We start from the raw sequence: 15,962 nt of genomic DNA, 5'->3' as shown, positions 1-15,962 counted from the left end.
TGTATGGTGACAGATGGTAGCTACCCTTGTAAGGAGCACACTATATTGTATAGAGTTGTGGAATAACTGTGCTGTACATCTGAACCTAATGTAACGGTGTGTGTCAGCTATACTTAAAAAAAAGGTGAATGAATGAATGAAATGGACATTTATTGATGAAGCCTTTGCCATTATGCGGAATAATGGATACCCGCCATTTTCTCCCTGGTGTTCACAAGCGATTTATTTTAAGTATTTCTCTGAAAAGTAAATAAAGTAAGTTTAGTTGAGTTGTGGAGTTCTAAAACAAGGCCACTTTTACTCTAGAATCAAAAACTGCTGTTGGTATGCAGAAGACTTACATTTTGACTTTTTAAAAATCATACATATGCCTATCATTGTCACACAAAATATGTTGTATTAGGGAAACATGGAATCCTATGATAAAAAAGGAAGCCTGGCAGATCTTGACAACAAAAGATCCAGGTCAGAGAAAGTTATCCATAGGTAGATGGCTCCTCTCACATTCTCTGCAGTCTTTCTAGGAACAAAGAGGTGCTTGCAGAGAACTCTTTCATGCGATCTTTTTGGAAGAAAGCTGTTCTTTTAAATAAACAAAGGTATTTTCAACTTCTTCTCTTTGATGGGGTGTGTTTTAATGATATGAATTATAGAATTAGATAAAATTACTAAAGCCCTGGGACTATATTGGCAAAGAGAACAAAGATGACAGAACAGACTTCGATTGACCATAACGAAACAGGCGACTGGCAGAATACTTACTGGTTTCATTTCTGAGCTTGAAAAAAAGTAACTACCTCAAGCAAAAGAACATTATTTAGAGAGATGAAAGACATCTCTACAGGGAAAAAGAAAGAATGTTCTATTAGATTTTTAAAAGGACTTAGGAAACTAGGAGAGACAAGCTAAATGGTTAAAATTGATTTAGAAAAACTGCAAAATGTTTTGATTTTGCAAAACATTTTAGTGCTCAAACTTGCAGAACTTGACTGGTTCACTATTTTATTTAATAATCTAAAATGCTCAAAGCTATAATATCAGAATCGATGATTTATTTTTAAAATTTTAATCATGAATGTAAATTTAGGAGAAAGAGAACACTTAAACAGTTCTATCTCCCTCCCAAAAGGAAAGAAGCATATATTGCACACTGTATTCTAATAATTTAAAAAATAAGCATGAAAATTCTTTTTTAATCAAATCATATTTAGGATATGTAAATCAAGTTTATAATTTAAAGGAATTTTGTGCTCCATCTTACAGATAAAATTAGCTTCAAATCCTAGTTTGGCTACTTCCAAGTTATGTGATCTTGGCCAAATTATTCACCTTCCTGAACCTTGGTTTTCTCATATATAAAGTGGGTTGAAGGACTCATTCCTCATAGAATTATGATGAGGATTTAATGAGATAATGGGTAGAAAGTGCCTAAAAGAAAGTGTGGGACACGATAAGGGCTTTATAATTGATAGCAATTTTTTTTCTCACCATTATGATTATTAATCCTTTGACAGCATGGATAACCATCTCTTAATTTATTTCTTTAGCTTGAATTTTATATATAGTTTTTAAAATGGGATATTGCTGAATAGTATTCTTTTTCCCCTAAATTAAGCATTTTCCCTAAGTTAAATATTCTCTATTTCTGCGCAGAAGTCCACTTAGAAAAACTCCTCTATTGTGAATTATTAGATCCCTGTTACTTAACTCATGCACAAAATACTGCTATTTAAATACCAGCTATCCTAATAAGGTTAGACAGAATATAAGAAAGGAATGGTCAATTCATCACTGTGGATGATAGATTGATGACATCTGAATTTTCTGCGAGATTATCAGGAATCTGAACCTTTTCAAAAATCCATATGTTGTACATACACAATAAACAGTCTTATAACTCCTGGTCACAATTTTGTCAGAGTTCCCACACCGGTAAGTCTCAAGGTGCAAAGAGATTGTTTGTAACACATACTATTGGACCCTTACCACATATACTCATCCCACAACATCAAACCAGAGAGCTGAAGCTAAGAATACTCATTCACAGTCAAAAAATCCAAAGAGGATGTTCTTCATAGGCAGCTGCCTAATTCTTTTTGGCACAGGTGTGTTTGTCCCCAATAAAAAGAATAACACATCCAAAGCTAAACAGTGGAAACAGTTTTCTCCGTTCTGCAGAGAGAGCAAAAACTCTTAGCCCCAGTACCACTTCCAGTTCTAATATCAAACCAAGAACTCCTTTACCTTTTCCATGTTATGTTCACCCATGATGAACATCTAAGAAACCTGCTACTCTGAAAGGTTTAGGAAGCGACTTACCCACACAGAAGCCTTGCTAGGGCCCAAAGGATTCCTTGCATTTTAAGTCATCACTTTTATAAGCATCCCTCTGCCTACCACAAGCTAGAAAGCCACATTTTGGCAACCTTCTGAAGCTAAACTTTTTGGTGACTACTAGAGGGAGGACAACCAGCCACGTGGGCAGATTGGCATCTTTGGCCCTGGGCTGCAGGGGCATTAGATGTGGCTCTTCACTTCTATGCTGCTGAAAATGTGCATGTCTATCCCGCTAGCAACTAGGAGGTCCTGTCTAGGAATGGCATGGAGGATTCCAGAGGCTTTTCCCAGGAAGAAGACTTGAGTCTGGATTCCCATCAAACATCCTCTTTCACTCTCTGGGGTTGAGTTTTGGGTATTCTAATTTAGTCTGGGAAAAATTTCATTTTATGAAAACAGCCCAAAGGGATGACAGATGTACCTAATGATCATGGTGGTTGCCCACTGGTAAAGTTGGAATGTCAGAACTAGTGGTTATATGGCAAATGCAGCTTTGCATCAGCCTCTACTAGATCTGAAGTGTGTGTGGGTTTCCATCTGCACTGATCCCACTTGGGGAAGCATGTAATCCTGGGTACATTGTGTATCAGTGGGTATAAGTGAAATAATCTATTATTTATAAAATTAGGGTCTGTTTCTCTGCTTTTATTAGAATTCAGAGGCACTGAAGGTGAATTAAATCATCTTTAGGCTCTCTCTTTTTTTAAAGATTTATTTATTTATTTATTTGAGAGAGAATGAGAGACAGAGAGCATGAGAGGGAGGAGGGTCAGAGGGAGAAGCAGACTCCCCGCTGAGCAGGGAGCCCGATGCGGGACTCGATCCCGGGACTCCAGGATCATGACCTGAGCCGAAGGCAGTCGCTTAACCAACTGAGCCACCCAGGCGCCCCATCTTTAGGCTCTCTTAAGAAGGCTGGCCACGTGTCGTGCTGAATGCTGCATCTATGTTCTGGTGACTTTATGGGTCACTTCTGTTATGTACTGGAATACTCCAGAAGAGCTGAATTGTTACATCCTTCGTGGAAATATACAGTGATTTCTATGAGTCAGTGTGTGGGGAAAGGAAGGGAAAAGAATTCTATTGGGTAACCTCATACAATACTTAATGCTCTTCAATTCAAAAAATATTTAGAGAGTATGACTGCATTAAGATTCAGGGAGTTATAGAAAAAACAAAACTGAAAACAAAGTCTCAAACAACAAACTAAGCAAAATAAGATCCCTACCTCTTGAGCTCACCTTTTATTGCTGAAACAGGCATATCTACAAATAATAACAATGCTATCATTTGTTGCACACTTTATATGTACCAGGCTCTGTGTTACGAGTTTTACATCTTAACTAAATCTAATCCTTAAAATATCCCAATGAGCTCGATGCTGTTATTATTGCCATTTATAGATAAGGAACGAGAAAGAGGAGGGATACATAACTTGTTCAAAGTCACAGAACTGGTAAGCAGTGGAGCTATAATTCAAACCCAGGCTCTCAGCTCAAACATCCAAGCTATTTACAACTTCTCCAATTAAAGTGTGAGTGAGCACGATTATAATTAAGCTCTTACAAATAAGGGAAATAGAAAAGGTGGTACAGGCACTGGATTTTGAAAAATGAGTAAGACAGTGACAGTAGGGCATTGGGGAAAAGAACATTCCAAGCAGAGGCGACAGCAGGGAGAAAGTGCTGGGCATGGCCGAAGGGACTACAATGCCAAGTGCTGGGGTGAGAAAGATTGTCCAGGTAGGCTGTGTCTAGACTGAAGACCCTGAGTGGTCCCCAAGTGAAGAAAGTGGTCCCCTTCTCCTCCTCTTTTGAAATGCAATGGAATACACTTAATTAGCAAGGTTTTGCTGAGGGAAATGGCAGAATGACACTCGCAGGGATGAAGAAGAAAAAAAAGCTGTATGGTGGGCAACCTGGAAGTCAAGGGACTCATGGTTGGCTCCAACCCTTTCCTCTTTTCCGAGTGTCCCAGGGGAGGTGAGGATACAAATTGTTGACCTTGGGATACAAATGAGACACTATAGGGCAGTAAAGAGTTTGGCAAACCAGCTCCGACCAACTGGTAGAGTCTTTCTGAAGTGATGTTTAGAAGGTTCTTAGGCTGAATTCAGGCTCAGGTAGGTTTTAATCACTTGGCAATCTCTGCCATGGGGCAGAATGGGACATGCTCACATGAGCACAGCAAATGTGTTATCTCTGTTCTGGATGACGGCTACAGCACGAAACCTTCCTTTCTGCTTAAAAGTCTACGTTCTGCAAAGACCAACCATCCACGACCTTTGAGTTTGTGTAGGGCACTCTTCAAAAAGACCATATTTATTTAATTCTACTCTGTCCTTTTTCATTGCTTACAGTTCTGAACACATTTGTAATTTGTTTCAGAGAAATGGAACTTGTTTAAATGATCCAGCTATGAACATTTTGAAGACTAAAAAATTAAATGGCATGAGATGCACCATCAAGGAACACTGACCTTTTTTGCTCCTTGCTCTTCTTCCACGCCATCTCCTATAACGACATACACCACTTTTCTTCCAAACCTTTGAATTATCCTCTCAAAACAGCTTTCCTTTCCTAATACATAAAGGTAAATTATAAAAAGTGTAAAGTTTGAGTAACTCAGTGCTACAGTGCTTGAACATTTTATACAAAATACTTCCTTTATGCTTCTGATTCAACTCTATCCTACTTGTACAAACTGAAGAAGAGTGCTTTTAGATGCCATTTGGATAGAATCTGAAACAGCACAGTAAATTACAAATTGTAAATTATCCATGTGGTGACTTGTCCCTTGGAAATTGTCAATTTTATTTATTTTTTAAAAGATTATTTATTTATTTTGTGAGGGAGAGAGAGAGAGAGCGCACGCACGGGGTCGGGGGGGCAGGGGGAGAAGCAGACTCCCTGCTGAGCAGGGAGCCTGATTCGGGGCTCCATCCCAGGACCCTGGGATCATGACCTGAGCTGAAGGCAGATGCTTAACTGACTGAGCCACCGGGAAATTGTCAATTTTAGTATTCTTTTCCCAAGGGCTCATTTATTAAAAAGTAGGATCTAGTCAATCATAGTAGAGCATTTGGGAAAAAATAGTTTTGCAGCAGTCTTTTTTTTCCTAGCAGCTGAGACTTAGTGAAGGCATCTGATTCTGGCAACATATTTGAACTTGATTTAAAAAATGTTTCATAATATACCAAACTTCGAAAATAATATCTGATCCCAAGTCTATTGAGAAGGATAAAAAAAAAAAAACTGACAGGTTTTGTTATAGCAGGAGAAATCAAACAGTGGAATCTGTTTATTGCTTCGTTTTCCAGTTGGGATTCTATTTGAATGAAAGACCCCCCGCCAAACCTAATGTGTTTACTTGAAATGTTCTGGTAAAGCTGTTTCTGAAATAAATGTCAGGTAATTTGGGGCACTACAGAGAGATCACGCCTGCCATACCCAGGCATCTAATGTCCAATAAAGCACTTTCCTAGAGGAAAAGCGGGATAAAGGTAACAGAATACCTTTATCTATCTATTATCTTTCCCATGTCAAGACTTGGTTTGGGCTCTCAGGAGGCACATCCCTGCAGTTAATGCAGCCATTGTTGCTCCTTTAGAGAAGAAACTGCTGTTCCTAGTCCCCCACTGCCAAGAGGGTCATTTTAATGGACAATGGGACAGTTTATAGTTTTCAAATGTAAATGGCTGAGCGGCCCGCATCTCTTTCAAATAAGGATCAGATATACTCACGAACAAATTGCTTGTTTGCTTAAACAAATGTCTGCTTTATATTTGTATTTTGCACTAAAATCTCTGGTTTGCATCTGACAGAACAAAATCGGGCCAGCCTTATTCAAAGGATGTAATTTCAATGCTTCTTTAGTTGCCCACTAAACTGTGAAATATTAAATCACTTTAAGAAACAAATACAAAGTGTAGTTTTCACTGCAAAAATATACAATCAAAAACTTAGATGTCATGAAACTTTTCCTCCTTAGAGGGAAATGTTTATGTGTTTTTGCCAAGTTTCCCTTTCATGGGAAAAGGAAGGTAAACTCAATGTTATTTACAGGTGAGGCTGTGGTAGACAAAAAAATTTCTCACCTGTATACTATTTCCTATAGGCTTCACTGTGAAGTCTGGGTCACATAGATGTCTTCCATAATAAAGACTGAGAAACTGAAGCTGACTTTTAGAAGTTAATTAGAGGACCTACATGGAATTTTCATTTTGATGAATCCATTTTATCTGGAAGAACATCACAGACCCGCTAAACGAAGAGACTAATCATCTCCTTCAATGACTGCCACTTGCCTATAAGGAAAATTCCTGGATTTTCTGCATTGACCCCCAAATTATATCTCATTTGATTGCAAAACTAGCAAAACTAGAGGAGTTTCAATAGCTACTTCTTCTTTTTATTTTTTATCTTTTTAGAGAGAGAGAATACATGCATGAGAGGAGGGAGGGGCCAAGGGAGAAGGAGAGAGAATCTTAAGCAGGCTCATGCCCAGCCCAGAGCCCAATATGGGGCTTGATTCCAGAACCCTGAGATCATGACCTGAGACAAAATTGACTCGGACACTTAACCAACTGAGCCACCTAGGCTCCCCATTTACTTTTCTTATTAAAAATACCATAGAAAAGTGGTTCTACCTCTGGTTTTGAGATAATTCCTACCACTTTTTAAAATCATTTTTAATTCTGTATTGATAAAAATTAAAGTTCAGTATCACAAACAAAATGCCCATTAAAAATACCTAATATATACTTGTTATAATTTTCTATTATCCTAATATTTTCAAATTATTTAAATTATTCAGGATTAAAGTTCAATGCGCATGACATGTAATAAATACACTACTTGTTCTTTCCTTCTGGGGAGTTAAGCACTATCCTTTCCATTCTATAAGCTTCTTTGGAAATTGTTCTTTCATGTGCTGATAAATGTTTACCATGGACTCCTGTTTACAAAACACAGCATGATTCCTCTTTATTGTTATGGATAGCATAAATATCTGACTTAATGTAAACAGTTATTTTTATGGATATGATAACATAAAAAAATCTGGTTATATTGGGCTACCAGGAATTCTATTTGGTACATTCCCTTTTTTTTTAAAGATTTTATTTATTTATTTGAGAGAGAGAGAGAATGAGAAAGAGGAAGCTCCAGATGGGGGAGGGTCAGAGGGAGAAGCAGACTCCCTGCTCAGTGGGACTCGATCCCAGCACTCTGGGATCAGGACCTGAGCCAAAGGCAGACGCTTAACCGACTGAGCCAGCCAGGTGCCCCATTCCTTTCTCTTTCTAAGTATTTTCTAGCATTCTGTTCTTGGTGCTTCTCAGGAGGCAGCAGTTATTCTCCAACTCCAGCTATTTCCAACTTGACAGGACTATGTGAATATTTCACACTCAACATTAATAAAATCAAACTCTTATTTTTCCCATCACATCTGATTTTTCCCATCAGTTAATAGTGTCATTACTGACCCAGGTGTTTAAAAAGAACCTCTGTGTCAGCCTTCTTCAGAATAAACAACTGTTTACTCATCCATTTTATTGAAGTAACATTTATTGAGCACCTGGTATGTGCTGGGCACCATGGCTACAATGATGAGCAACACAGACAGACTCAGTGGCTATTACAGTCTGATAGGGAAGTCAGACTATGAACAAATAATTATAAAAGTAATTCTTTAGCAATAATTTAGTAAATGCTTTTAAAGAAAAGTATTGGAAGTATACAAGTATAGTTGGATGGAGAATTAGATTCCATTTTTGACCTTTTTTCTTTGGATAGAGTTGAGCAGCCAGAAACAACCTTCTTCCCATCTACTAGGATCCTCATCCCCCTTCCCCAGGACTCACTGAAATAGCATCTCATTAGGGTGATAAACAAGGCCACATATGTCTAGACCTAAGTCTACCTTTCCAGCTTCAGCTTCCCATGACCCAGGACCACTTACAAGTCTCTCAGCAGGGAACACGTTTTAAGGTCTCTGTTTTTTGCTCTCACTAGCCCATCTGCCTACTAAACTCTTCTGTATCCTTCTATACCCAGCTCAAATGACATTTCTTCCTTTTAGTATTCACGGACACTTGCTCTCTGCCTCCTCCTGGGTGGGAGTGAATGTTTTCTCATTCAAGTGCACATTCAGGCACTTAGTGGTAGAGAACTCCCTATGGTATGGAAAGGAGTCTGGACACTGGAATCAGAGCTAGTTTGACCCTTACCTTTACTGGCTATTAACTTGGACAATTAAGTCTCTGAGATTTAGTGTCCTCATTTGTAAAATGGAAAGGTTGTGAAGACTGATTTTAATATGTAAAATGCTTAGTACAGTTCTGCGCATCTACTAAATATGTGATGAAAATGCTCATCTACATATGTCTTTGTCATATTACAGTTATTTAGATGTCTGCTTCCCCCACTAGATGGTGAATTCTGTAAGAACAGGAGTCATGTCTTTTTTTAATCTCACTTTTAGTCTGTCTTGGTTTATATTCTAACCAAATTTCACATTAGTCATCTTTCTCCAACTATGATTCCTTCTTTCAAGAACTTAATTTTTTTGGGTATCCCCATAACAAAAATGGGAACTTAACTGTTTATACACGTTGAATTAAAATAAAGCAAAAAAAAAAGTTCCAGTGATAATTTAAAGAAAGCTATTAGAATTGTTTCATTTATACTTTGTATATCTCTATACTACTATTTTGTTTTAGTTTATTAGATATTTTTGTTGATGTTATCTAAAAGGCAAGTAAGATAATAATCCAGAATTGATGCTCCACTGCTAATGGCTAAAATGCATAGGCCTTAATGTTAGCCGGTAAAGTAACATTTTTTGAATTAAGCTGCATGGCTTCTGATTTATGTTTCTCTTGATGTCTAAAGGCAATGCTGACAATAAAATTAAATTCTTCTTCTAGGTTTCTGACACCTAGCATTATGAAAAAAGTCTCATTTACTTTTACTCATTCACCTTTACCAGCCTGAAGGGAAAAAGTTGAGTATAAAACAAGCAACAGCAGCTCACCTATTTTTGTTGCACTGTAAATATTTTCTATTGGAAATACAATCCCTAATCCGTATAGCAGGACTTTCGCCAACGCTGGGATAAGCTGAGTAGTTGTGACTAAAATATTCACACAATTCGTCCTATGAGAACCGAAAAGAAAAAAAAAAAGAAAGAAGGCTGTTGAAAAATGAATCTCCAGAGTGAACAAACACGAGCCAAGGCTGTTTTCCAGCAAAAGCACCACGGAGTGACTCGGGGACAGCCTACCGGGAGTGAATGAGCGTGAGCGCTTTCAGAGCCAGTGTCAACCAGGAGTCCGTCAGGGCTTCAATCTCAGCCCTCAGCTGCAGCCAGGCTTCCCTCTTGGCTGGACCAAGCAGGCCTGTGGATTTAAAAGCACAGGAATTCCTTCCTTACCGATGTGTCTAGTCAACTTTATAAATAATAAACATTTAATACCACTCCTAGTATCACCCTCAAGCTTTATAGTATATCAGGTAATTTTTCACAGATTAGCATTCATTTGACACATATTTATTTAGTATTGTAGGAAACATGCAAAATCCAATGACTTTGCATTCCTAGCATCCCTTCCCCCTGGTTCTGGAAGTCATCTCTTCTTTTTGAGGAGTCGGCTCACACCATTCCTTTACTCATGGAGTTTGGACAGAGCCAACGCTACCCTCTGGCTCCCAGGGAAGGTGTAGGACCGCAGCGTGGCCAGTGCAAGTCAGTCTTGGAACTTTTGCTGAATCTATTAGGGAAGGTATTTTTCTACTCAATTGAGGTGCTAAACTCACAGAATATAAACTTGGATCTGTCAGTGGTCACCTATGCCACCTTATGGGAGGGACTGATCCAGAATGACTCCTACCCAAAGGAAAGCCTAGGCAAGAGATTCTGGATGTCATCTTTTGAGCATGTGGACTTAGCTATGCTGGAAACCAACACACCCCTAAACTTTTCATTATTAAGTCAACATATTCCCTTGTAAGCTAAAGCCATTTTGCAACACAGATGAATGAGCTTTACCGTCCATCTCAAGTGATTTGGCCAAAGGTAGTTAATCCTACATCTCCTTGGAAGGACAAATGAGTATCAGAAAAGTCAAGAAACTGACTCCAGGTCCCACACACTATGAACGAATGGAGCCAGGACTAGATAAGACTAGCCAGGGTGCCTGGCTCAAGTCTAATATTCTGTCACTAAATCACAGCAGAATAATCACAGGTCAGATGAAACCGCTCTAAAAAAAAAGCTATGATATCCAAAAAAAAGTGTGATGCGTAAGTGTGTGGTCCTTGGAGAATTTTAGCTAGACTATCTTAATAATCCGGTAAGATCCTGGTGGTGGTTACTTGCCTCCAACGTTATTTTTGTAGGTATTGTAGATCTCTTTTACTCGTCTGTAGCGGAAAGCCAATTTTCTCATCCAGTCTACACCACCCCGCACACCGGTTGCCAAACATAAATTAGCACTGGTGGCTGCAGCAGGAAAGCCATCTGTTCCGAAGTTATATGTGCTATTTAGATGCAAGAAAAGCCCACCGTTAACCAAACAGAAAGTTCATCTCCATTAGCTGAGCCGTTAAACTATAAAATGGAGAAAATTGCTTCACATTTCAACGTGCTCACCTTAGGTCTTGCCCATTATCATCTGAAGACACATCATCTATATGAACTTGGTCACATTCCTAAAAGGCAATTAAAATGGTACAGGTTCATTTTCAAGGAGCATCTTCATTTTTTTTTGAAAAATCACACACAGCTGTTTAAAAAATCCCTGAACTTTAACTGGACTGTTTTTCAACAATGTCAATCAGTAGGTGTCAGTCTTGTTAAGTTGATATTTTTGCCTACTTCAGGTCTTCTTTTAACATAAAAAATGAGCAATGTCCTTAAGGACTACTGTTATTCAGCTTCAGAAAACACATTTTTGTGTTTAGAAAGGAAAGTGATTGAAAACAATTAGCATATGTGTTCCATAAACCTCAGGTACCTGAAGACATCATGCTGCTCAAAGCTGATTCAGTCAATGCCCAAGCATAACTGAAACCAGACATTTCGGTAAATGTAACATGCTAGAAAAATTAAACCTGATGCTAACTGCCAATGAAATTATGACCTCTGATTGCTGTTGAGCCACACACCAACAGAGCCTGAGGCCAGTGTGCTGAGGAACCCAGATGAAAAAATCTGTTACTGGTTTGCCATTGATTTGAGAGATGTGAGTTTTATTCTTTGTGTGTGTGTGTGTGTGTGTGTGTGTGTGTGTGTGTGTAGGAGGAAGAAAGCATGGGAGACTTCAAAACCCAAATAAAAACAATAAAACCATGTGGTGTTTTTTACTTTTTTTTTTTTTAGCTGTTTCACTATTATATATTCCTTTTAAGTGATGGATTTATGGATTATAGAATAATGTTATGTGAACAGAGCTGATTTTTAAATCCCAAACCACATGTAAACTGTTTCGAATAGGAAGCTGTGATTTTGGACTACAGCTCTACTGGACTGAGTTGATGATTATGCACCTGTTTGCATATGAACACCCCAACTTCTCACCACTATATTCCCAGTCCCTAGCATAGCTGTGTGCGGAGCACTCAGTATACATTTGTTGAAGAAATGACGGCATACTAATTTAGAGACACACAACAAGGTCTCCCACCCAGAGACAAGGCACCCACACTTTGGCGTGCTTCAATATTTCAGTCATGGTTCTTTGCAGTCAGGCTCTGAATACCCCATACTTATTTTATCATACTTATTTTCGTTAAAAGTTTTAGTTTAAAAATATTATTAAAAGATTTCCAGGTACATGTCCTGTATTTTGAAAGGTTCTTTTGGCTAAGGCCCTGGTTATATTTCCTGTATAATTTTGTAAACTCTAGCCTATCCATATAGTGCTCAACATAAAATTTGTAACAAAGATGACAGTCATAAAGTACCACAGTAACACAAGATGTATTTTTATGTTGTGGGTTCCTTCTGAACAAATTTTTTTCTCTCCATGGATTTGTGAGGAAGGGAGCAGGAGATAGAAGGGGAAAGAAACTCAAACCAGCTGTTGCTTAACAGAATTAAAATCGTGACCCCCCAACCTCTTCTCTAAAGCATCTACTTTCCAGGCAACCGCCTCCCAGCAAGCAGCAAGTTCCAAGGAGGAAAAGACTTTGACCTTGTAACCCTCCCCTGCTCTCCTGAGGTCCATAACCTCAGATAAGAAAGAGGAAAAGCGAGTCTAGGAGGCCGCACATGTGGACCATGAATTTAACATTTTTAAAAAGAGGTCATTCCTGGAAAACATGTTTGGGGACTTCTCGGAGTTATTAATTTAATCATATTTCAGAAGATGAATGATAGTTGTGTTTTTTCAACGAGGTACTTATTCTGGGTTTAAAGAGTGCCTAAATCATGAGTGTAGACATTTCTGCCACTTATCTAGCCAGAAATACATTTTTTATATTGTTGGTAAACAACTCTTTTAGGGTACATGGTGAGTGTACAAAACAGACGAGAAAACCAAGACAAACCAAAAAAGTGTACTCCCCCCAAACAAAAACAGAAAAACTCAAAAAGCCAGAGCGCCACAATGGCAGATTCTTCTCTTTTGGGAGAAACAGGAGGTGGAAGTTGAGGAAGTCCAAGAGGAAAAGCTCCGTTAAAAAGGGTTTAATTCAAGGAATCACACCAAAGCTGACTTACAAGTTACTTAGTTAACTCCAGGGGTGGGGAGAATTCCTTGGAAAGGCAGGGTGTTGAGAGGCTTTTCTTAAACGAATGCAGTTGTAAATCTCCGTGACTAACAGAAGCCAGTTATCCTCCAGGGACTGTTAATGACTCCATTGTTGCTATTGTCCTCTCACATCCTGTATTTGTTTTCTCCCGCCAGCTTTATCCAAGTCTTTTTGTTCCCAGGGCTGAGGCCCTCATTTGAAGGACTGTTCAGGATCTTGGTTACCTCTAATTGAGCGTCAACGGCTTTGAGCTTCTACCTGCAGACACCAAACTCACTTCTCAGAGATCTGATCAACTCTGGTGTGGCGGCAACAAGGAAATCTTCATTCTTTATCAGGAGAATTGCTTCGTGGAATGATTTTCATGAAAATAGATGCAAACATCAGGAGCATTTTTTAAAGGGTCTAATTAGTTACCCCAGGAATAAAAAGAAACCATGACAATGTCCATGTAAAATATGTTTTCAGAACTGTCCGTGTCACTTAACGATAGAAAAATACTATGCTGCACAAATCCGATAAGATACATACTGAAGATTTAGCAACCAAGTCTTGGTAGGAGCTTCTACATCTGGGTAGAAATGTCTCGGGAAATAGGTTTTTATTTTGATGAAAAACTATTTTACTATCTTGATGTTTACCTATTAAAATTTTTAATTCCTCAAAACGGAGAATATTAAAATACAGAAGTATCTCGATACATGTGGAATATGTAAATCTTTCTAAGTGCATCTACTCTCAAATTAGAAAATGCATTTCCCTGCATCCTGACATCTGAAATTCTCTCTCCTCCACTGGGATGAGACTCTCCTTCCCCCCCACTTTTCTTCGGAAGCTATCTAGTTTTTTGCTTGTCTTCTTAAGGCCCTAATTTTAGGTTTTCATGTTTGCTTTCTGGACTTTGTTGTTTTTTAGTTTCTAAATCTGTTTTAAACTCAGAAAATTAGATAACTGAAGGAGGGGAGCAGGAGTTCTGGACCCACTGAAACAACATGACAAAATTTAAAGCCCACTGGAAGAATCTATAGACACAGAAAACAAGAATGGAAGATACCCATATTTCTAGGCACCAAGACATATTCCTAAAAACCCTACTTTGCTGCTTAATACAGAGTACAGAACATATAGAATGCCATGGGAAAAGGAAGTTTTTATTCTAAAAAGACTGAATGTGCTGAAAATGTATTTTTGAAATAAATCGCCAAAAAGTCCACAATAGGGTTTTAAGGCACTGAAGTCATTACTGAGGCCAAGTCTTTGCCTAGCATTCCCATGTCTCAGGCCCACTACTGCCAGGTCAGTCAGTTTAGCAGGTTTTATGCATTAATCTGTCCTGTTGAGGCTGGAGATGCCCCAGGTAGCCCTATTGTGTTTGGGGATCTGGCTGGGGGCCTCATTTGGGGAGGAGGTAGTACTTCTCAGGACTCCTGGTAGATTCCACACTCAACACCCATCTGAACGGGCTAACGGGTGCCTTAGCTTAGAAAGGTGGTCATTTATTCATTCATGTCTCCTATTATTTATTAAGGGGCTACTATGTTCCAGATGCTAAGGATGCAACATTTAACAGACAAAAATCCTTACCATCTCGGAACTAACACATTCGAGTGGGGGAAACTCCCAAACAAGAAAATATGCAAAATGTATAATATGTTAGGTGCTGATGACGGCTAAGGAGAAAAAATATAGCAGGCAAGGGAATGATGTAATGCTGTGTGGGGTCTGGGGAATGGCTCTGCAGGCCAAGGAAAGAACACATTCAAGGGTCCTGAGGCAGGAGAACCTGGTGTGCTGGAGGATGAGGCAGGAGTGGGGCACAAGGAGGAGATCAGGCATCAGGCGGGAAGAGTTACAAGGGCTAGCAGGTGACAGCAAGGAGCTGGCTTGGGAAGTAGCATCCAGTTATCAGCTCCTGCCCTCAAGGCACGTACAGTTTAGCAGGAAAGACAGAAGTTAATTAACTACACATGTGATAAATTACAATGGGAGTAAATGCTGCAGAACCGCCTTGAGGAACAGTCAAAGGAACATCCTCCTGCTGAATGGCTGAATTCTATTTAGTCTAAAAGAGCTGCCGAGGTCTGAAAAACTTAAATTGTGTTTTGCTAGGTGGGGGAGGGACAGCCGGCCCAACATTTATCCTCGATGCTTTTGTGATGAAAGCAATCGAGAGATAAATGGCAGACTCGCTAGAGATGGTTCACAGTCACTGAAGCTGTGGTAACCGAAACAAAACATAGCTTTTTGATCCCAGACTGTGGATGCCAGACCACTACTTATGCATGGTGGTGAGGTGGGGTGGGGGAAGGTGGCACTTACCGGGAAAGCTGTCCTTCTCTCTAGGAAACAGCCCAGACTTAGTTCCCAGACATGCAAGGGAACTCTCTGGAGTTAGCAAGCAGGTCCCCTCCCCTTATGGGATGGTTTTTGTTACCCTCTCAGTTACAGACTTGAGAATTGCTACGGGAGCTGGCAAGGGATTGAGAGGTGGGAAAAGAGTTCTTTTTTGATAATGGCTTTTTTCAAAGGGAGGTCAAAATCAGCAACATTTTTGCATAAAGCCTCTGTATCAGTCAATAGTAGAGGAATATATAATTAACATTTTTATTTAATCAATTTTCATATACACCAACATAAGCACAAATTCTCAGAAAGTCAGGGCCAGTGCTAGGCCAAGTTGTTGACTATCCTTCACTAGGAAAATTTTACAATTACCGAATTTAGCTTACTGCTAAAGCAACCTGAGGTTGGCCTCACCCTTTTCAGAAATCCTAAAGCACCAGGGCAACAAGAGCCATTGACACTTGATTAAATGTCCTCTTTTGACACTTGGTATCCCTTGAAGAGTATATTCCTCCTTCCCCAAAGTGG

General features: G+C 39.2%; 1 protein-coding gene across 1 annotated transcript in view; it reads right to left on the bottom strand.

The window, feature by feature from the left end:
* EYA1 (EYA transcriptional coactivator and phosphatase 1) overlaps positions 1-15,962 on the bottom strand; it is a 168,323-nt gene that overhangs the window by 12,603 nt on the left and 139,758 nt on the right. Inside the window, exons 13-17 of the mRNA XM_078072305.1 lie at positions 10,990-11,048; positions 10,717-10,877; positions 9,622-9,736; positions 9,373-9,494; positions 4,816-4,916 (exon numbers count right to left, since the gene is read on the bottom strand). Of these exons, the coding sequence (XP_077928431.1) occupies positions 4,816-4,916; positions 9,373-9,494; positions 9,622-9,736; positions 10,717-10,877; positions 10,990-11,048 (558 nt within the window). The remainder of the gene's footprint in view (positions 1-4,815; positions 4,917-9,372; positions 9,495-9,621; positions 9,737-10,716; positions 10,878-10,989; positions 11,049-15,962) is intronic.

This window comes from Halichoerus grypus, chromosome 5, assembly GCF_964656455.1.
Source record: "Halichoerus grypus chromosome 5, mHalGry1.hap1.1, whole genome shotgun sequence".
Lineage (NCBI taxonomy): Eukaryota > Metazoa > Chordata > Mammalia > Carnivora > Phocidae > Halichoerus > Halichoerus grypus.
The sequence above is the reverse complement of the archived record's forward strand: the minus strand, read 5'-3'. Positions and strand labels throughout refer to the sequence as shown.